Source organism: Poeciliopsis prolifica, unplaced genomic scaffold, assembly GCF_027474105.1.
Source record: "Poeciliopsis prolifica strain line A6 unplaced genomic scaffold, Auburn_PproV2 SCAFFOLD038, whole genome shotgun sequence".
Lineage (NCBI taxonomy): Eukaryota > Metazoa > Chordata > Actinopteri > Cyprinodontiformes > Poeciliidae > Poeciliopsis > Poeciliopsis prolifica.
Genome location: NW_026562413.1, coordinates 5,511,253 through 5,532,713, shown reverse-complemented (window position 1 = coordinate 5,532,713; position 21,461 = coordinate 5,511,253). Strand labels below are relative to the sequence as shown.

Here is a 21,461-nt window from a genome sequence, read left to right as displayed (position 1 = left end):
TACATTGAAACGTTGGTGTTAAGTTTGCTCTTTCTTTTACCAGTGGCCTCTGTCATATAAAGTCACTATCAAGTGGGTTCTGATGATCAGGTTCGGGGACCTCAGCATTGGAGAGAAGTGGTTTCTCCCCAGTACTCTGTTTTGAGTCCTGTCTTAATACAACACAAGCCTCCAAACATATCCATCTCACTATCCATGCTGAAATGCTCAAACCTTCCTGCTTCTTTGGCAACCTGATCCTGTAGATGCAACATCTTTTGAAGGTAGTTCTAGCACTTACACTTGACTCTGTTGGGAAATTGGAGCTCTTTCCTTCAAAATAGTGTCAACTAATTAGTTTTAATCTTCTTCTCTACAAAGCTCTTTTGATGTAAAGCAGCGATGACAGCATGATAACCAATGGCAAACAAAGAATGATTTCAAGCACAACTTTACCTATTAAAAGCTGCCATTCTTCTATATCATCTGCCCTGACAAAACTCCAGGTTTCTTTAAATCGAGGCTAAAATCTCTTCTTTTTTTTCAGTTGCCTTCGATAAATAACTGGAACATCATTAACTGCAGTCTGTAATCCAACTCTTTCCATTTTTTAGCCACTGCAGTTCAATATCTCATTTTTACGTCTTCCTCTGCTGTCTGATAGTATTTTCACATTTTGTAACTGGTATTTAATTTAATCACTTTTAGAAACCAAAACAATGCACTGAGATGATATGAACTGAAGCTGCATTTGTGTAACGTCTCTTTCCTAAAATAATGACCTTACCTTTTTTTTTTGCCTAAAGCCTCTTTTAAAAAGAAAAACTGTGATTTATTTATTTTTATTTTTTTTAAATGACTTTGGGAAAAAAAAAAGACTTAGTCCAATATTCTAGGAAGATGACGAAAGAAGATTCATGAAAGATGTGCAATTTTCGATGGCCCTTGAACGCAACGTTCAAACAACCCGGAAGCGTGTTTGCGGAGCCCCCCCAGCAGGAGACGGTAACCCCAGAGAGCTCCAGCGAGAGGGCGGCGGTGACTGGCTAGCATGAACAACTGCTCAGAGAGTCACCGCAGCGCATAAGCGTTCACGTACATGGCGACAAGTCACCAACTGGCCTCCTAATTTGCAGCAGAAGACGGTTTTCAGCTGAAGCTGCCTCCCGCAGTGGTCTCCACTCACTCTCTTGTTTATCCTCGTCGAGATGTCTGCTTTCTCTGAGGCGGCATTAGAGAAAAAACTATCCGAGCTTAGCAACTCTCAGCAAAGTGTGCAAACGCTGTCGCTGTGGCTCATCCACCACAGAAAACACTCGAAGACGATTGTCACGGTGTGGTTCAGCGAACTGAGGAAAGGTAAGGTCGATGTGGGCTCGAAGTAAACAACAGCAGACCACGCTGCTCGTCCTCAACACTTTGCATGTGGCTGCAGGGAGCAGCCTAGCTCCGGCTAACTCTTTAGCGTCCTATTTTAACTACTTTAGCTTCCTATGTTCATGTCAAAAGGCAGATTTCACGGTTAGCCTTGTTGCTGCTAGCGGGCCAGTGTTCAAGCAAAGTGCAGTTAGTTTTCTGAGTTAGCTTTGAGTGTCAGGATACTTTGTCAATCTCGATTCAGTAAATATTTAGTTGAATGCATTTCTTTATATGTCGAAGGTTTCCGAACGAGCCAAAATCCTCATTGATCCTCATGTGTTCTCTTTCAGGAACATATAACCAATTAATATACGTTTTTAACTAATATTAAAATAATTATAATAGTTAATAATAAACATATGCATGTATATTTATGTACACATAAAAGCTGTAGTTGTTTTTCCGATAATAAATATTTTCTTATCAACAAATATTATGGTTTCCTAATGGATTAATGTATGATATGTTGATACCATAAGTAATGTTGCACATGATAATACAATAATAATGGTAATGATAAGAAAGGCCTTACTCCAATTATGTTTCTTAAATTGCTAGTTAAAAAAATAATGTAATACATTTTAATCTAATCTGTTGGACACTTAAGGCAAACAAAAACTTGATCATCTGTTGTCAGAACATTTTATTTTCCCCTGTGATCAAACTATGCTACATTGCCATTATGCATAGCAATAATAATATTCTTTATTAAGTTGCTTTACAATAGCTGTGACAACAATTAAGACAGAAAAAGCGCCACAAAAGATAAGACTTCAAAAACAAAACAGAGAAAAGGTTCCAATCAAGATTTCAAAACATTCCTAAAATACAATTTTATTTTTATAAAAAAAAAAATATATATATATATACATATATATATATATATATATATATAATATATATATATATATATATATATATAAAAATAAAAAAATTCCCTTCTCACCCACCGCGGGTGGTTCTTATCCTCTGAGCTCGGGTCCTCTACCAGAGGCCTGGGAGCTTGAGGGTTCTGCGCAGTATCTTGGCTGTGCCAAGGACTGCACATTTCTGGACTGAGATGTCTGATGTTGTTCCTGGGATCTGTTGTAGCCACTGCTCCAGTTTGGGGGTTACTGCCCCGAGGGCCCCGATGACCACAGGCACCACTGTGGTCTTCACCTTCCAGGCCCTCTCCAGTTCCTCCCTGAGGCCCTGGTATTTCTCTAATTTCTCGTGCTCCTTTTTCCTGATGTTGCAATCACTTGGTATTGCTACATCTACCACAATATATATATATATATATATATATATATATATATATATATATATACTGTATGTACTACACTTACTAAAATGTAAGTTTAAACAAGTCACCTCTTGTCAGTTTACTTGTATAAATAAATGTGATTTAAAATAATTTGAGCAGAAAAATGTGAGTAGAAATCAATTTTCAGGCACAGTTGGCCTGAAAATTGGCCCTTTTTTCAGTTCTAAGAGGTTAATCAGCTGCACTTTGCCTGCCACTTGTGGAAAATTTGTCATTGATGAATTTAACGATTGTCTTGAAATACTTCAGTTAACGCAACAAGGCTAGAGAATCTTCAATGATCATTTCTGATAATAATTAATTGTGTCACCGATGGAAGCAAACTACTTCTAGTTTTATTGAGTAATTTAGTTGTCATGGTATCTAAACCAACACAAAGAAAGGGTTGCAGACATGTTAGGCGCTGCTATTAATGGCGGACTTATTAGCAGGGGACGAGCCGAGCATCCTAATGACATCTCAGGTGGATGTTTTAGTTTAGGGCTCTGCATCTGGGGGGAAAACGGAGAGCTGTGTCTGAAAAGCTCTCGGGGATAAAGGTGGTTCTCTCTCAAGATGTCTGCTCACCTCAGACCAACAGCATCCAAAACATCACTTGTCCAGAAATAGAAACTCTTTGTTCCTGTTTTTTTTTTTTTTACACGTTCAAATTGTCTGACTTTAAGAAGAAAAAAAAAGGAATATAACCAAATTACAAGATCTAAAATAGGAAATAGATTTATGATTTGATTCATAATATGTGCTACTCAAAAATAATGTTATGGTATTATGTTAAGAATAGTGTTTTACTATTCTTCATTTGAATAGGAATTAAATCTGGTATTTATAGTAGAGTGAAAAGATCCACAAAATGCATTTAGATTGCATTTTATTCTAACTGTAATAAATTTCTTTGACTTTTTTATATTGCTTAGGTGAAAAAGTCAAAACAATTAATTCCCCCTTTTTGAATTGGCTGTTACTGTTTGTTTCTCACTCGTAACCTGTTTCCAATACGTACCAGAAACCAAGAATTAAGCCAGAAGATTTTACGTTGCACGTCATTTCCCTCGATTGTGGTTGCGATCCTCATTTGGGCCAATCGACTTCGGAAGATTAGCTCAGGAGCCGCGATTCAGTCAAATCCACCGAGTGGTCTTCTGCTGGTGGATATTAATTGGAGGCGGGCGATCAGTAAGAAATCTCCTTACTGACTGCGAAGCGATAAACCGCAAGAGGAGCAAATGTCAGAGGAGCGAAAGCGGACAGCTCTTCTGTCGGTTTTGTGCGTCACATCCACATTCTCCGCCGCTTGTGTTTCAACGTGTGTGTGCAGCTCAGGTATCGCGCAAGCTGACCTTCCTCTACTTGGCCAACGACGTCATTCAGAACAGCAAGAGAAAAGGACCGGAGTTCACCCAGGACTTTGCGCCGGTCATCGTTGAAGCATTCAAACATGTCAACAGGTCAGGCTTGATTTTTACCTAGCAGAATTAGCAGGATATTGAAGGCTTATCGGTCCCGTATTGTCCTGTGTTTGTTTCGGGTGTTTTCCCCGATCAGGGAGGGCGAGGAGGGCTGCAAGAAACAGCTAGGTCGGGTTTTATCCATCTGGCAGGAGAGAGCGGTGTATGACAACAACCTGCTGGAGCAGCTCTCAGAGGTCCTCTGTAAGTTCAACACCAGCCTGTTTGGGTTCAGCAACAACGTAGGTTTTGAATCGTAACATTATCAAGACACTACGCTGGGGTGTAGTTGAATACGGAGCAATCTCTCCCGAGTGTGATATCTTCTCTGTTTTCTGTGTTTTTGTCTTTCTTGTCTAAAAATTGTAGATGGAGAAAAGAAACCTAAGAAAAGATCTTATGAGGAGATCCACCCTGATGATGAGGGCTTCGCCTCCCGCAGCTCCCCAGCTGATCCTCCACAGGTGACGTCTTTGAAAATCGCAGCATTAAATACAGGAGGTTGACAAAACTGCACTGTATTTGTCCTGCTATTTGTTTATAAATCTGACTTTCATTATTTCTTATTGTTGTCTCTTAAATAGCCCATTCTTGCTCCTTCTCCCTACTTTTTATTTTCCTGATTTGTATCGTTCTTCACCCACAGACAGCAGATTTAATTCGAGCCCTGCAGGAACTCGAAAACGCCGCCCACAGCGACTCGGTGCTGCGGCAGCGCATCTCCTCTCTTCCTGCCGAGGTCCAGGACACGTCCCTCCTTCACAGGATCACAGGTAGACATGAAGACATAAAGTTTGGCTCTGCTTTTACAGTGGGGGGAAATGATTATTTGATTGATATTAGCCCCCCCGGCGCTGTGTGCATGTGCAAAATTTCCAGATGTGACAAATACCGAAGCAATTTATCTATTAGATGCTGTAATAAAGCATTTCTTTCTGAGCAGATGTGAACACCGCAGCTTTTCCATTTCACAAATATGCACCACTTTGTGTCGTTCTGTCACGTGAAATCCCAATAAAAATAGATTTGAGTTTATGTGCAAAAGCACCATAATGTTTCCGATTTTCATAATGATGAATTGCACCACACATAGAAATTTTAACTCCTGATAAAGTCAGGCCACTGACTTTACCCACCATAAAATGATAAGACCGAATGACTGCCTGTCTTCTGAACTTTGTCTTTGTTTCTGAATGTTTTGTTTGATTTAGACAAAGAGTCGGGTGAGCGGCTCTCCCGGATGGTCGAGGAAGCCTGCATGCTTTTAGCCGACTACAGCGGTCGCTTGGCCGCGGAGATTGACGACAGGAGGCAGCTCACGCGTACGCTAACGACCTTCCTACAGAGCCAGAAGGACGGCTTGACCCAGAACGAGCAGAAACTCGAAGTGCGTACATCACTTTTCAGTTTTCCTTCTAAATAATTGACTTTTATGTCTTGTCTGAGTCACAATTGTGTTCCTCTTATTCGGCTTTAGGCTTCATCTGTCCTAACAGTGAGATTGAAGTTTTAGATCTGAAAGGAAACTAATTTATTTCTGCTATTTATTGTAAAGTAAGGATATGTCTAAGTTATCTAGTAATACTGGGAAGGCCCTTGGCTGATGGGAAACCAAAATAATGTTGGCCATGACGTTTTACCTCTAACGAAACGTTTCTTTTAGCTCAGATTCCGAATCCATACGGTAAGTATTTAACATTCAGTGATCTCTAGAAATAAAGACTGATGGTTTTCCCATTAACATGGCTCTTTGTGTAGTGACAGCTGTGTGCAGCCTTTATCCACAGGAATCCAGGAGAAAAACAAAGCATATCAAATGTCTTCACCAAGGTGTTTAATAAAAAACTAAACTTAAAGACTGAAATGGTTCTCGTGTGCTTTTATTCTGCCCTGAGGCTTTCCGCTGCTGATGAACCTGCATTCTTGCATGACGAACATTTTCTAGCTCTATGGCAAAGTTAAGGTGTTGCCGATATGTTTTTAGTAACAAAATGTAAATTAGCTTGAGTTCAATTCAAGTGTGAATTCTGAGTTGACTTGGAACAATAAAAGCATTCATTTTAGAAATGAGTTATGAAAATATGCATGTTATTTGATGGGACAAACCAGTTTCTTATAATAATCTAAAAATTTATGTACACAACAAAAACGGCAGGGATTAAAGCATTTGTAAACCCCTAAGATGACCTAAAATGGTGCATTTGCAAGTTTATCCAAATGTTTCCTATTTATTTAATCCCATATAAGCTGGCAAGCCGACTTCACTTCATACATATTTAAATTAAGACTTTATTTTGCAGAGGCATTCACCCACAAGCACTAGAACTGGTGGATTTTGTGTCCACAAAGTATATAATGTATGGCACTAGTGAAGCCAAAGAAAATGGTGACATTTAAGATACTGGTGCACAGATTAGCAATTGCTGAAGTTGAAGCAACTATAAATCATAAACCTCAGATAAATAAATTTGTTTCACAGAATTTAAATGCAACAACTTTGTACAAATGAGTTTCATGCAGAATGTGGTATTTGTGGCGCTTATGAGCTTCAAATAAGTTCAGACTAAAAACAACTCAAATGTACAATATTATTATAGTAAAAAAACTCTTATGTTATCTTCTTTCGGGACACTTTTCAGGAATACAAGAGGAAACTGACGATGGTGTCGCAGGTCCGGAAAGAACTGCGGTTGCGCCTCAATAACCTCTCAGAAGGACATCGCAACTCTTCCAAATGACTGCCAATACTCGCCTTCTCACCAGTTCTCAACACAGACGGAAGCAGCATCTGTTCTCACCTGTCTTCACTGGACTATTTATCCATGTCTCTTGAGTCCCAAGTGTCTACATCTCCATTTGCAAGCTCATGTTTTTAATTTAACGATAAGTTAAGATTGTATCACAGGACTTTCATGTGGTGATACCTTACAGCTTTAAAGTGGTGTGACTGGGATGATTTTTTTTTTTTTTGACAACTTGAGGCATCAGAGTGTAGATCCTTTTAAGTGTTGACGATTCAGGAGTTCCAGTATTGGGATGTTTTTGTAATATGCCTCGCATCGTTTCGACATATTTACGTAGCTTTTTTTGTTAGAGATCACTGTGGAAGTCACTCGAGCTGGAATCACTGATTTTATAGTGTATTGGGGGGGAAAAAATGTATATTTTGAGATTGTCAGAAAACATTGGAAATCCAGGTTCCATAAAGCAAACTGTGTTTACGCATTTCATGAACCCTGTTTGTGAAAGGATCGTCTGAAAACCTTGCTCAGTGTACACACATTTGCATGTAAACATGATGGAAATCATAAATGTTTATGATTTGTATTCATCATCCAGATTAAGATACAAGTAGCTTGGATATTTGTTTTTTTAACCTATTGTGTGCTTACACAGTGAGTGAATTTTGTGTTGTGCTGTTTACCGTGATGCTTTTTAGTTTCCAATCAAATGTGTCATGCAGCCCGAAAAGTGCCCCGGTTTCCAAAGTTAGAATAAAACCAGCTTTGTTTTTGTCACTTTCAAGAAAATGCTTTATTAAACAGAATATATACAAGATGTGTGAAGGATATATATGGTCAACAGGGGGCGTAGAAGGACACCCTGTAAAAAAGGGACCGTTTTCCTGCGTGTGGGCTCAATTTTAACACCGGCGCACCGTTTTTGTAGCAGTCGTGCTTGATGTCAGTTATCCCGCCCCTCCGGACCGTTCCAGAGAAGCCCCACAAACATACAGGAAGTACTTAAATTTTAAAAGGATTGTTTCTTTAATTGCAGTTGCTGCGTTATCACATGTCCTCTGTAACGTAAAGTTCATTTTTCCGGAGCAACTAAATATTGATAAAATCGTATTAAACAACAACAACAACAAAAAAACGTCACTTTTTGTTAAACTGCCATACAAATTATTTCATCTATCGTTGCAGAAAAGCTAGCAAGGGTAAACCGTTGCTAAGCTAACATTAGCTTGTTAGTGCCACGTAAAAAGTAAGAAAAATGGATAACTTGGAAACACCGTACGATGAAGATGATGGTTTCATCGAATGCACGGTAAGTTGACCAGCATGGTTTAGCCGCTGAATGTAAAATGCGGAAGGAATCGCAAACAGCGTGGGCCATGCAGGGAGTAGCCAGGCAAGGCTAGCTGTAGCCCATTTACTACAATGTAAGGCTGGCGCTGTCTATCCACGTCTATGCAACATATTACTCTTGCTGCATAAAGTATGTTATAAAATGTATGTTAAACTAGAGGTACATCAATGATTAATGTAATGTATGCTTTTCTACGTTTGTTATTCCGTCAATATAGTGATACTTAGATCATGTAAACATGCAACACATGATCCAGCAGATGACTGAGGTATTACCGTTAGAATTTGCGTTTTATGACTCATTGATTAAATATCCTGGGTAACCAGATATATTTGGTTTATATCGAAAAGTGTAAATATATGCTGATTGGAGTAAATTGTTATCCTCACAAGACAGCAAATTGTAATTATGTTTTCATCATGTTGGTGGTAGATGGTATGATAATTACCCATCCAGTTTAAAATATTTTTGGATAAGCCTAATTTTTATTCAATTTAAGTGTTTATTTTCACATCCATTTAGAATTGATACATTTTTTTTATTTTTGTTGTTTTTTCACTTAGAACTCAATGTAAAAAAAAATCTACGTATAGCGTATTAGTTGTATGTTGATTTCCTGCATTTGGATGTTTGTGTGAGGAATAAGGAAAGCATTCGAATGAGTTTGGATTGAAAGGCAGCAAAAATCTCTGTAAAGTTTGCTCTGTAATGCCTTTCATACTCACGGACTTTTCTATTTAACCCAGGTCTGTGAAAAATCTCTTAGAGGTAACACCCTCTACAAGATACACCTGACCACACCGGGACATTTAAAGGTACAGTTTACTTGGGAAAGGTTTTGTAGTCATTGACATTTGCCGTGAATGTAGATAATTGTCAAACTACAACATTGTTTTTGTTGTTTCACAAAACTCCTTTTTTGTCCTTAAAAGAACAACAGTCTTGTTGTTCCTGCAGACTGGAGAGAAGGTACTGCTTTGTGTGAAAATAATTTAAAAACCCCCCAAAAACTCTTCAACATCAATATAAAATTTTGGTGTTTTATTATTGTTAATGGATTTTCTATGATCTGTTTTTTTTTTTCCTTATCTGGGTTGATTGATCTAAAAGATTTTGGTTTTGCCACAAGAACTTAGCGGGAAGACTGGATGGATTTCTGCTTGATCTGGAGAATCCTGTTGCCTTTAACTTTTAAAGCCCGCAACATTCAGGACGTCATTCAACAATGCAGAGGTCTGATAATGAGCCAATCATTTCATTCAAGCGTGTTGGATGGCAGATTCATCTAAAAGTTGCAGAATAATAGCCTTTCAGGACTGGACTTGGCTTCTTCTTTCTAGATTCACTGTGGTTCTTCCAAGACAAACAAAAAACGAAAAAAGTGGTTTTCATCTCTTGAGTCACTTTTACTTTCTAGATGATTGCAACTGGATATATTCCTTCTTCAGGAGCACATTGAAACACAGCAGAGTAAGACTTTTGTCTCAACAGTGCTTGCAGGTTTTTCTGTTCCAGGCTTGAATGTAATATTTGGATACATTTAGGTAAGACTGGCACTTTACACCTAAAATGTTTCTTCCAAGTGATTCAACAGGACTTAAAGAAGCACCAACCTAAAGAGGTAATTTGTGATGGCCTCTAACTTCAGATGAAATTAGATTCATCCTGTTTCTCAATATGGACTCCAGAAGAAAACCATGTGTTTCACTTGTCATTCGTCTGGCCGTCTCCTATTTGATGCCCCGGTTATTGGTTAATCTCAGACATCTTTTACACTGTAGTCCCCAGAAGAGAACAATCTCTCTTTATCAGTTTGTTGAACCCTGGTAAGTCCATGACTCTGGTGCTGCTGCCACAACCGATGAATGGAGAAGATGGTATAATCTCAACAACACACTTACAGAAGATATACAGCATCTTGTTCCAAACCTGGAAGGTCCGAAGCTTCCCCAAGAAGAAGAGTCTGCTCCGTTCGTTTTTGTAAACAGATTCATTGTTGCGTCTTCAGGTGAACGCGAAGGTATTTATATTCCTCAGCCACCTTCACTTCTTCCCCCACAATAGAAATAGTGTTTGACCTGACCCTGTTTCAAGGTCCATCTTATTGGCTATGACTAAGACTGTTGAGAAGCTGGTCTAAATGACATCAAAAGGATTTTTGGTTGTTATAATTTCTTTGGCTATATTTTTAGCAAGCTTCATTAATTTTTTCTTGGAAGCTTTTTTCTGACAGGTGATCACAATTTTCATGGTGGGTATTCAGCTAAGTGAGGATTATCAAACCACCCTTTGTCTTGTGGCAATATCAGTGACTTGTCAGCGTCTTCAGCTACACTTTTGGCTACAGCGGATGTCTTGCATTTCTCTTCTGCTGCTTTTTGAAGTTGTTTTGGAATTTGTGTGTTCCTCTTGCTCTATATAAATCTTATTACAGCTTCTCAGGAAATGGATTGGCTTTGGTATGGCAGATTCGATGTCTGATGGCTTCATACATCTCGTAAAAGAAAAGCCAACTACATTTCTTCAAAACAACACTTGCGTTTTTGACAGTGCCTGAAGAATGAAGGACATCTGCACATCTCTTACCCGAACATTTAATTTATAAGTATAGGGGTGGAAATCATCAACCCCAAAGATGATGGATCTTTAATCGGGCCAGTGAGTGTTGGGGAAAATGATCTTGAATCAACATGTTTTTTGTTTTATTTTTACTTTGAGCTGACACAGTGGAACCCTGTACCAAGTGCTCTTGCTTGACGGAGATATTTCACCAGGAATTAATTGATTCTACAACTACGCTGCTGCTGTTTGTATGACAGGAATCTTCACATCAGTTTCACATCAGTTGATATCAAAACCTGTGTGCAGGTTCTTCTATAATGAAGAAACATTTCTTCAACCTTCTTGTCCACAAACTTGTTTTGACCTGGGCATGTAGGGTGTACATGTTTCCACAGACTTGAATCTGCTGCAACCAATACTGGCCAGGTGAGTATAATTGGGCTCTGTATGACTGGGCAAGAGTACATGAGTCCTCCTCTGATAAGTTTGATTATGATTTTTTTAATGACTTAATTTCCTTTTTTTGTTGTTGTTGTTTTTTTTCTTTTTTTTTGAGAGAGAAGTTAAGAGTTGTGCTGTTTGTTCAGCATCAGTTCACCTAATATCTATTGTTCTCCTTTTATTCCTGGCAGAAAGAGGATGCCCTTGTTGCTGAGGGTAAGTAGGCCTAATCTTCAAACAAATATCTGAACTTTAAACCACATTGAATATAATTTTGAAGAAAGGGTGTCGAGTTTTAATTTAAGGACAGAATTTAGGCCTAAAGATGTCAGTAGCATTGCACAGCCAAACAAAACTTCTGCCTTATACACTGTGTGCACAATTATTAGGCAAGTTGTATTTTTAATTTTAAGAATTTTATGACAGAACAAATGCAGTACTAAAATGTACATTTTCAGACTACTTAACTCTCCTGCCTCACTTAGAAGAAGCGTGGCTGATGTCACAATCGGGAAGCGGGGAAGGTATCCCGTCAGACCATCAGTTCCCAAAACTGTGCCAACCCCCCCACTCCTCCACCCTTTTTTCTTTTTTTTAAGTTCATGCGGGGTCATTGTGACACCGCTGGACTGCACAGACGGTAAAAAATTTGTGGGACGGTTAAGAAAGTGGTGTTACAGCGTTCTTGGGACATATTTGTGTGTCCACAATTATTGGGCAAACACTGTGCAGCAACATCATGCATCTAAGTGAAACATTTCTCAAGAAAACATTTATGACAATAAAAAATGACTAACATAGCAACCCTTTTTAAATAACTGTCACAACCTTTCCATTCACAGAATCTGTTGGTTTCTTGATCTGCTGATGGTAAACCTTTGGTGCAGCGGCAACCACAGACTCTAAAGCCTCTTGTCCGTTGTCAAGTCTCACTCTAGCTGGGTCGGTTCTAGCAAAGTTGTGCGCGTCTCCGTCAGTGGTATATTCCTCACTATTACGGACACAGAGCGCGCAGGAGCTGTGGTCGACGCTAAAATGACGTCATTTCCAATGACTCAGCAGTGGATAACCTTGAATTTCTGGTTTTGATGGACTCGGCTTTTTGGACGTAGGTAATGCTGTCAAAAGATGTACACCAATATTCACACATGAACCTTACTGAGAGAAAAGGCATGTTGTGCACTCCACAGAAAAAAATCCAAACAAAGAATAATAGTCAAGTCATGACAAACTAGTGTTATGTTGTTGCGGTGTTTCACACCAGCTGGCATAAAACTGTAAGTAGTCCTGACAGAACGTGGAGCAGACCGTTGTTTGCGTCTTCATTGCATGCCTGTTCTAAGGAGAGATGTGCTGCTTGCAGGGTTGTGAGATCTTGCACGCAATACAGCGAGGGGTGGCCTGTACCACCCCTGAGGTGGTTATGAAAAACAGGGAGGACGCACGCAAGATCTGTAAGTGGAGATGGCTGGGGTGGACTGTGGAAGAATCGGTTTAAGAACGGGCTTAAAATGGTCGACTGTTTTCCTTCACCGAAAAGCTCGCGTCCAAGAAGGACCCACAGATTCTCAATAGGGTTTAGATCATGTCAAGAGCTCGCTTATGTTGTGATTTCTACTCGAAGGACTTAACTGGCTTGCCACATTCTTGAATGCATGTGATGAAGCTCTGTTTTCTCATAAAAATCATGCTTTTCCTGAAAGATGGAGACTTTCCTGCCCTATGGATGGAGGAATGTCTTCTAAAAACAATTTGTAGATTTTGGAATCAATTTAAGACTCCATTTTCAACCTGAGAAAGGTCAAAGTAGCTCATCTTTAATAACAGCTGTACAGGTGCTCTATTCCACCTTGCTTGTGTCTGGGTTGAAGCGAAGCTCTGCTCCAGTTACTGATCCAGCCATGGTCTCGTCCATAGGGACCGTCAAGGGTCAATCTGATCACATCAGCTCATAAAATCTGTGAAAAACACATATTTCTTCAGTGGTGGTCGGGTTTCAGCTTTTGTTACCTTGGCTTTGTATCTGTACTCCAGTTAGGTTACACATTTGGACTACGAAGACACAGAATCAGCTACCAGGGATTCTGGTATCTGATTATCCTAAACTCTTTGGCAGTTAATTTGTGTTTGCTTTCCTCTTTTTCTCAGTAAGTTTCTCACGACATCGTTGTAGCAGAATATTTTATCCCCCAAGCCTGTTTTGCAAATTGTTTTATAATTCAAAGTAAATTTTTTTGGCCCGTTTTCCCTGAAGAATAAAAGCTGCCCAATATTTAAGCACACTGTGATATACACAGTTTTCCTTAGGCCACATCTCCTCTTATTACAAAAGAGACGAACCTGTACACATGAAAAATTTTGCTCATTTGCCTAATACTTGCGCACACAATGTTTATTTCACTAGATTCACCAGAACTCATGGTAAGCAACCAAAACTGCAACTTTGCAGCAGATTCAATCAAGTCCTGCACTCAGTCTGCTTTCAAATCAACACTGATGCTACGAATCGGTTTTCAGTTGATTTTCAGCACCATAAAGCAACTTTTTATTTTTATTTATGAGGCACAAACCGGTTTCACAAGCCTCTTTCAAAAACACGAGCCACGTCTTTTCTTCTTCGGTCAGTTTGTCCTGAATGACCGAAGGTGATCTCATTCCAACAATATGATTAAACTTTTACAATGTGATGCATATTTCAGATGCAAGGCCCTAAATTAACCGTTCTTTGGCTTAGAGCCAAAGAACGGTTGCTTGTGAAGTAAAATCAATCAGATGCATCTCATTGAGAATATTTTGAACTGTATGATGGAAAATTGTAACCACTCATAAGTTTTTCTCGTTAATTTTCTAATCAACCTAATACTGTCACCACTAAAGACCAAGCTTACTAGAAGAAGGTGAATCACCTTAAAGTTAATTAGAGAAGACATATTTTCTAGTTGCAGAAATAGTTTGGCATGTTTCTGCAATTGTAAATTTTTTCTGGTATATTACTTAATTTTAAGTTTTAAAAATGTCAGTCTTATGATTGCAGTAACCACTGCAACTGATGTTTTTCTTTTACTTCAGTGACAGTTACCCCCACAGGACTTTCTTTCCTCCATCGACTTTCTGTCAAACGCTCCCTTTAGCATCTGTGCAAGTCCCCTAATTTGTTCCCTGTGTGTTAATACAGGCAACTTGATTTTTAATCTCAAAAAAGGAACCCCCCTCCCCCACTCGTTTCTCTCAAGAACCATATTTTCATGAAATATTTTGCATATTTTAAAGGTACTGTGGACTCAGAGCTTTGGTTTATGGACTGCATAGCGAGAGAGTGCACAACATTTTGCAATCCGGCCTCATCTGGTCATGAGGCACAAAGATAAGTGAGGAGCTTAAAGAAAAGGATGCAATATTAAACATTTATTTGTCAGTCAAAGCCTGAAATCGGATGGTGGTGTAAGGATTTTACGGTCGCACCTTTTAGGTGTGTTGGTTAAACACAGAAAATATAGCAACAGCTGATGGAACTTAAGCTGTAACGTCCCTGAAAATAAATGGACTCGCACTCTGTTGCTCTTCCGGGATTACACGACTAGATGGAAATTGGAAAATATTACTGCAGAGCAACTTGTCTGTTTTTTTGTCTACATTTACCTGAAGTAAGCCCTTGCAATAACAGCTCAGAGGGGAAAGTCTGTACTTCGTCTTTGTTGCTCATTCCTACATGGTCCTAGGCTCGAAGCCTGAACTACCGTATTTGACCTCTGGTGATGTGGAGAAGCAGATGGGAGATGAACAAGCTCCCTGCCGCATCTTCAAAGCTGAGCCCTGCCACCTCAAAGTCTGAGGTAACCAAAAGAATGAGCTGCCTTTTGGTGGATGGAGTAGGACATGGCTTTATAGAAATCCTCTGCATGACTTTAATGTGTCATGGTACAGAAAGGACTGGGCTGAAAGGTAAAGCTCTTGATTTATCAGTCCATCTACATTCTGACCTTTTCCTCTGGTCATGACATGGATCATCACCATAAGTACAAATCATTGGATACAAGTGACCTCAATGGTATTCTTCCACTAGGTGGAAGCTCAACCCTCTAAAAAAAATGCGTCCATTATCTGTCTTTTCATTTGCAACAAACTAAGAAACGGCTCCAGAAGGTGAGACATGACACCTGTGCACGTTTGCTAACCTGCACCAGGTCGAGGACAAATTCCAGCTACCCAATGGATCCGTTTAACCGAATGTTTGGTTAATCGGTAAGCATTTTAATCGATTAAAAAAAAAAAAATGCATCTGTTTCTAATACTCAAGTAATTAGCTGAATCCATCACCCAATGCAGGATTTATTGCGTGGTTTTCGGTTTAAAGGTTTTTGAAACCAAAGAATAAGACTAAAACAACATTCCCAACTCAACCTAAGTCAACATCATATGTCTCCAAACTAAAAAAAATTTAATTATACACTTCATACAAAAATACGCGTTAGCTGCGACAATGGTTTGTACATAGGTTAAAATGTGATGCTGTGCTCAGTTTTGAGCTGTAATTGAACAAAGCATTTGTACTACAAAACTGCTTCAGCTTCTGTGATTTCTTTGCCTAATTGTTTGTGTTCGGTTTCTCAGGGAAGGCTGTCAGAGAACATATCATGCCAAAGTTTAAGGACATTTCACATTACCTGGAGTACCTGAATCTCGATGAACCCATCATTGGTAAATACATTGGTACAAACATTGTCTGTTGTATTGCCTAAAAAAGATTAATAGGGTTTCTTTCTGCTTTTATCTCAGGTTTGAATTTTTTGGAAGAAGTGGCCAATTTTGAGCCACAGTTGGGTGCCAGATACACCTGCAAGTTATGCAGTCAAACATCCAACCTTGCAGAAATGGTCTGCCACGTGATTGGCCGTAAACACCGGCAAAAATATGTGGTAAAGCATCACCGCTGTATTCCAAAAACAACTTTGCTTTCATGATTTGTTTTGCTTTTTTTCCTGCACCCTAACAAATTGTTTGCATTTATAGGAGTTAAAACGGCCAGACTTGGTTACCTGGGACAGTGACACCATAAATACCCAAGGAGGGAAGATAATGCGAGCCAAAGCAGAGATAGTTGAAAGACAAAATGGACGAGGAATTCCAGAAGTTAGTCATTCACATATATCATTTTTTTCTTTTAAAATTATATTTCTTTTGTGACTTCTGTTCTCACATTTGTATTTCAGTCTTTGTTGAGAAAGGGAGTTGAAGGAAGACTCAACATCACAAGAGGTACTGTCAAATTAGCTGTTGTGAGAAATCCTTTATTGAATAATTTTGTCTACTAATCATGCACATTTAAAAAAAAATATGTAGCTCATGAAGTGATTTGAGTAATAGTGAATATAAAATTAAAATCTCCAGAACTTGATAGTTTGTATTATTCTAACACTTTATCTAAAACTTATTTGAACTTATTTATTTCAGGAGGTTTCTGAAATGCTGTAATAAATCTAGCTCACATCCTGCCGCTTTAATACGACACAATCAATTTTTGTTCCTCTTGAAGTTCCAGTGTGAGGTTTTTTTCCTGAACTTAGTCATTTTAATGAATAGTGATTTAATGATGTCCTATGTTGGGTTGCATTTTAAAGTGGATTCGTTTTTAGCATTCAGATTCTGCATTCGGTGTTTTCTAGAGATCATATGGTTATGGTTAGATTGTACCATGATCTCTCTGCTACTGTAGATCATTAACTTGTTTTATTCCCTACAGTCTAATATTATGCCACCCATCCAAGATATCAGTATACATATTTAACACAAAGTCTCTACAGATGTCAAGGGAATTTAAATATTGTTCTCTTTGATGATCAAATTTGCCAGTCCTAGTCATATTTGATTAAGCGATTTTCCATTTTTTTCCTCAAAAGTAATAAGGTGTGTTTTGTTTATATAGTTCCAAATTACAGGCAAAGATTGGTACCTGATGTCCCTCCCCTTTTACCTGAATTGCGGGAGTATCCCGAAAAGAAGGATTTTTCTGGGATCTATCCAGACCATCTCAGCCGTGGTCGCTTTGACGAGGGACAGAGAGGAGCGGATTATGTGGAAGGACCAAGTTACCGAGAGGCTTCAACGAACCTTGATTGCTACACCAGGCCACTGCTGGAATATGCCGATGATCCACTACAGTCAACAGACGTTTCCAGGTTCGATCACAGGCCGCCTGTGCCGCAGTCGCTGGATTATCTACCTGAGGCTTCTGCTCATAAAAGACCCTACCCAGAACGAGACCCTCTGGAGGAGTTCTACTCTGAGGAAATTCGCCGTGGTCAAGTTCGGTCTCAAGGATACCAGCCCTCTCCGAAGATGATGTATGGAGAAGATGAAAAGCTGCGAAGGTCTCTGGAGCGGGATCCTGGTAGACTCGACAATATGAGAAGACATGGGTCAAGTGAACCAGAGGCAAAGAGGAGAAACCTGTCTGCTCCTTTCGAAGGTGATCGCTCACGCGAGTCTTCGTTTGACATAGTTAAAAATTATCATGAAAGGAAAGACTCGTATCAAAAGGAGGCGCTTAAGAGGGGAAGACCCACTTCAGCTCAGGCACACGAAGAAGGTCCCATGTCTAACATACCAGAGCCGTTCAGGCGCTTCCTAAAAGGTAATAGAGCCGAGAAAGGTATGAGCAGGCGAAAAAGCCGCTTTTCTGATGCCACACCAGAAGAAGTAAAGATGGCAAAGGAGATGTGAGTGCAAAAGCTGAACAAATTTCTGTCCATGAAAGTCCCTGCATGACACTTGTTTCAATTTTTTTAGGGACAAATATTCTTATGTTTTTTTTAAATTCTGTTTTAAGGTACAGAGATGATTATGGACTTCCACACACTCAAACTGGTGCAGCTGTTCGACCAGTTGATGTACCAATGAGGCCGGACATCCACTACGGAGAACCGCAGGTAAGCTGATTTTTAAGGTATTGCAGATCTATATCTTTTTAGTTAAGGTCCAAGATTTACTGAAGTGAAACAATGTGACTCATGGTCTCATTTTGTCACTTTTCTTTTTAAGCCTAAACATCATGGAGCAGGGGAAGGCTACAGTAGAAGAGGCTTTGACGTGACGAGCATCTTTGACCTTCTGGTAAGATGACACCCCCCTACTACATCGACCTCTGTTCCATTTACTAACCTGGACGTAATCATAAAATTGGTGTTTGAGTTTTGCTTTTTTAAAATCTTTTCCTGTAGAAAAATGTTGAAATTGATAATGCGGAAGAGGCCAACTTCTTGAAGAGCAGAATTTCCAAACTTTTGGAAGAATTTAAGAGCAAAAAGATGGAGAAAGCTGGGGTATGTTTCCACCTTTATACCAAACACGGATCTGGTTGAAAGAATGAGATGTGTTATTCCTATTCATCATTTAAATTACAGAAAAAAAAAATCAACATTATTTCCGAACTTTGTTCACTATTTCATGTATCTATCTGTCCATTTGTTTTTTTTGTCCGTCTATCCATGTGTTTCTGTTCATCATCCATCCATCCGCTGTTTGTCTCTCCATCCTTTGATAATCCATTTTTCTGTTTGTCCATTTTTCAATCTGCCTTTGTGTTCATCAATAGATCCATTTGTACATCCACTCTTTGTTAGTTTAACCGTCCAGCCTTAGTTATCGCCTTAATTACTGTGTATTTTTGCCATCTTCATATTTATAGGCTGAACAGTGTAAAAATATTTGCTATAAATTCAGGGAGAACTTGGTTAAAAACTGGCTAAAAAATTACTGAGTTGTGGACAATATGTGGAAAAATTTTAAGTTGTACAGAAAATTGGAACTAACAGAGCATTTATTTCGTTACAACAGTTTAACCACGGTCGAGCTGAAGTCTCCAAAAATTACAGCGACCTAAACCCTAACCCACAGCTTCCTCATGTATACCAGTTTGATAGACCCACAAGAGAGGAGTCTGACCTCAGACGATCTGAAGAGCTCGGTTTCAACAATGGTAACAGACTTGATTGGGAGCAGCGTGGTCAGCCACCTGCGCAGCGGTTCCATGAATACAACCACGGGGAACCCAGACACTCCAGCAGAAGTCGCTTTGAAGGTATGTCATTGACACGAAACTTGATGCAGACCATGATTTAAAGAGATGCTTCAAGTAGAAGTAGGATTTATAAGAAGCACCACACATTTGCAGCTACCTGGCACAAGTTTAACCTGTTTTCAAGATCATTCTTAAAGGTGGAAAGTTTGACAGTTTGATTTAGAGCTTGAAAATGTGGCCATTTAATTGGTGACGTGGCCTTTATCCAGCTGCCAGATCAGAGACAGCAGTTTTATGAGCTGCAGCCATCTTCAGGTCATAAAACCACTAAACATGTTAAGTGAATCTGGAACTAAAGAAAATGTTGGAAAGATTAACATGCAGCCCTTTCCATAATATAAGTAATTATTAAGTAGCTATGAGGAAATGAAATAGTGAATGAATTTAAAAACTTGTTTTTCCACTTTGAATCAGCTTATTGTGGTGTTTGTAAGATCACAACATGATTGTTTTATGCTGCAAATGTGTAATTACCCTGTAATAATGTGTACAAACCACAGTTTTATCTATATTGTTATAAAAGTATAACAGAGACACTGATTGTGCACCCAGAGAATGAAAACCAAAATCTTGACAAAAAATAACTTAAATGTAAAGAATTTGAGAGTTTTGAAGATTAACTGAACTGTATCCCCAAAGCTGATCCTTTCTTCTTTTATCTGAGTTGATTTGATTAGGCTGCTGCTGATGTTCTCCAGGCCTTGATGATTGTGGAAAAAGAAAATGGAGTATGGCAAATGTGTTTTTCCAGACTTTGTTCCTTATCCTATTATGTAAATCTTGCATCCATTCATCCATCTGCTTGTCCACCCACCTCTTTGTCCATGAGTCTGTGACCTTCAATAAAGAAATCTGTAGTGAATTTATGGTGATCTTTTGGATTTGTACGTGGGACTGAGAACTTTGATCATATGAATTTAAGGAATGTTTACAATCATTTGTAACATTGAACAGGAGACCTGCTCTTAATATCTCAATTAATTTTTTCCAGGCTGATATGAAGTCCATCTGACAAGACAGATATTTTGATTTGTGAAATTTTTTAATGACTACTTTCCACCGGTGACCCAAGAATATTTAGGCTATGTTGTTAATGATAGTAACAATCTACATTTTGTCTTGTCTAGATAACCAGCCTCAATATCCTGAGTCCATGCGTTCTCATGAGTACAAAGCTCCTTCTGAGAACTATTTTAACCCTCACTCCTCTGCACCTCCGCTCCAAATGGAACAAGACAGCAGGATGCATCGTGATCCTCGCTACTCTTCAAATATGGATAAAATCACATGTGCCCTCATGGATCTTGTCGCAAGAAAATAGCCTAAAATGTTTGAAGACAATACTAAAAAGTAAAATCTGATTTGTTTTTTTTGTGTGTGTGTGTGAGCTTTAGATAGCAAAGTTTCGTTCTTGAAATGTTAGAATCTGTTCTTTCTGTGTAAGCAATAAAGAGTTTATTTGTTACTGTACTTATTTTTTCTTTCATTTACATGAGAAAATGTAATGACTGAATTACCGTTATCCATTTAATGTTTAGTGCAAGTTTTAATTGGTTTAAAACTCAGTATTCAGATTTTACGTTGAGATCAACCACGTCTCATTTTTGTGTGGATTTGCAAAGGACTTTTGTTTTTTATTCCACATCTATGAAGCAATTCCATGTGTAGGTTGAAATAATTTTACATAATTTTTCAATAAAATATTTTTTTTTCTTTTATTGTTTTTTTTTTTTTGCAACTGCAAGTCATCTGTCAGCGTCGGTTTACGATAGAACAGTTTCTTTTGTCTGGAAATTAGATGTACCAGCAGCAAACCGACAGTCAAAGCATGTAGATTTACATAAATATGGAAAACAGAACTAAAAAAAACAAACTTTACAGAAAGGGCAAATTCACAATAGAAATGAATCTTGTGAAATTTATAAAAAACGGCCTACTCCAGTCCAAAGAAATGTAAAACTGGGTCGGATAATTTAAAAGAAATGGCTTTTTTTTCTTTTTTTTTACATTTGTGTTCTGTTTTATCACCGCAATAAATAGAATTTAGTGAGTACTCTTATCAAAAACAAAAATTATTTTATATCTCAATATTATTTTTTCTTATAGAACCACCTTGAAGAAGTAAGAATTAAAAGCA

The 21,461-nt window shown here is 38.6% G+C and overlaps 2 protein-coding genes across 5 annotated transcripts; both read left to right on the top strand.

Annotated features, from left to right (window-relative positions):
* Positions 1-970: 970 nt before the first annotated feature.
* Positions 971-7,710, top strand: LOC129374929 (regulation of nuclear pre-mRNA domain-containing protein 1A-like). The gene is made up of 7 exons (XM_055053625.1): positions 971-1,338; positions 4,023-4,152; positions 4,250-4,356; positions 4,522-4,616; positions 4,799-4,925; positions 5,364-5,539; positions 6,792-7,710. Exons 1-7 carry the CDS (start codon positions 1,188-1,190, stop codon positions 6,888-6,890), a joined length of 885 nt encoding a protein of 294 aa, XP_054909600.1. The 5' UTR covers positions 971-1,187; the 3' UTR covers positions 6,891-7,710.
* A 65-nt stretch (positions 7,711-7,775) lies between these two features.
* Positions 7,776-21,042, top strand: si:ch211-13c6.2 (uncharacterized protein LOC100000125 homolog). 4 transcript variants are annotated; one of them, XM_055053621.1, is made up of 13 exons: positions 7,776-8,202; positions 8,991-9,059; positions 11,439-11,463; positions 15,859-15,945; positions 16,024-16,163; positions 16,258-16,377; positions 16,458-16,503; positions 17,171-17,963; positions 18,074-18,173; positions 18,286-18,357; positions 18,465-18,566; positions 19,159-19,324; positions 20,452-21,042. In XM_055053621.1, the coding sequence occupies exons 1-13, from the start codon at positions 8,149-8,151 to the stop codon at positions 20,643-20,645; spliced, it is 1,968 nt and encodes a 655-aa protein (XP_054909596.1). In that variant the 5' UTR covers positions 7,776-8,148; the 3' UTR covers positions 20,646-21,042. The 4 variants fall into 4 exon arrangements, with proteins under 4 accessions (XP_054909596.1, XP_054909595.1, XP_054909597.1 ...); XM_055053620.1 differs by having other exon boundaries at positions 19,081-19,324; XM_055053622.1 differs by lacking the exons at positions 7,776-8,202; positions 11,439-11,463 and having other exon boundaries at positions 19,081-19,324.
* Positions 21,043-21,461: the final 419 nt, after the last annotated feature.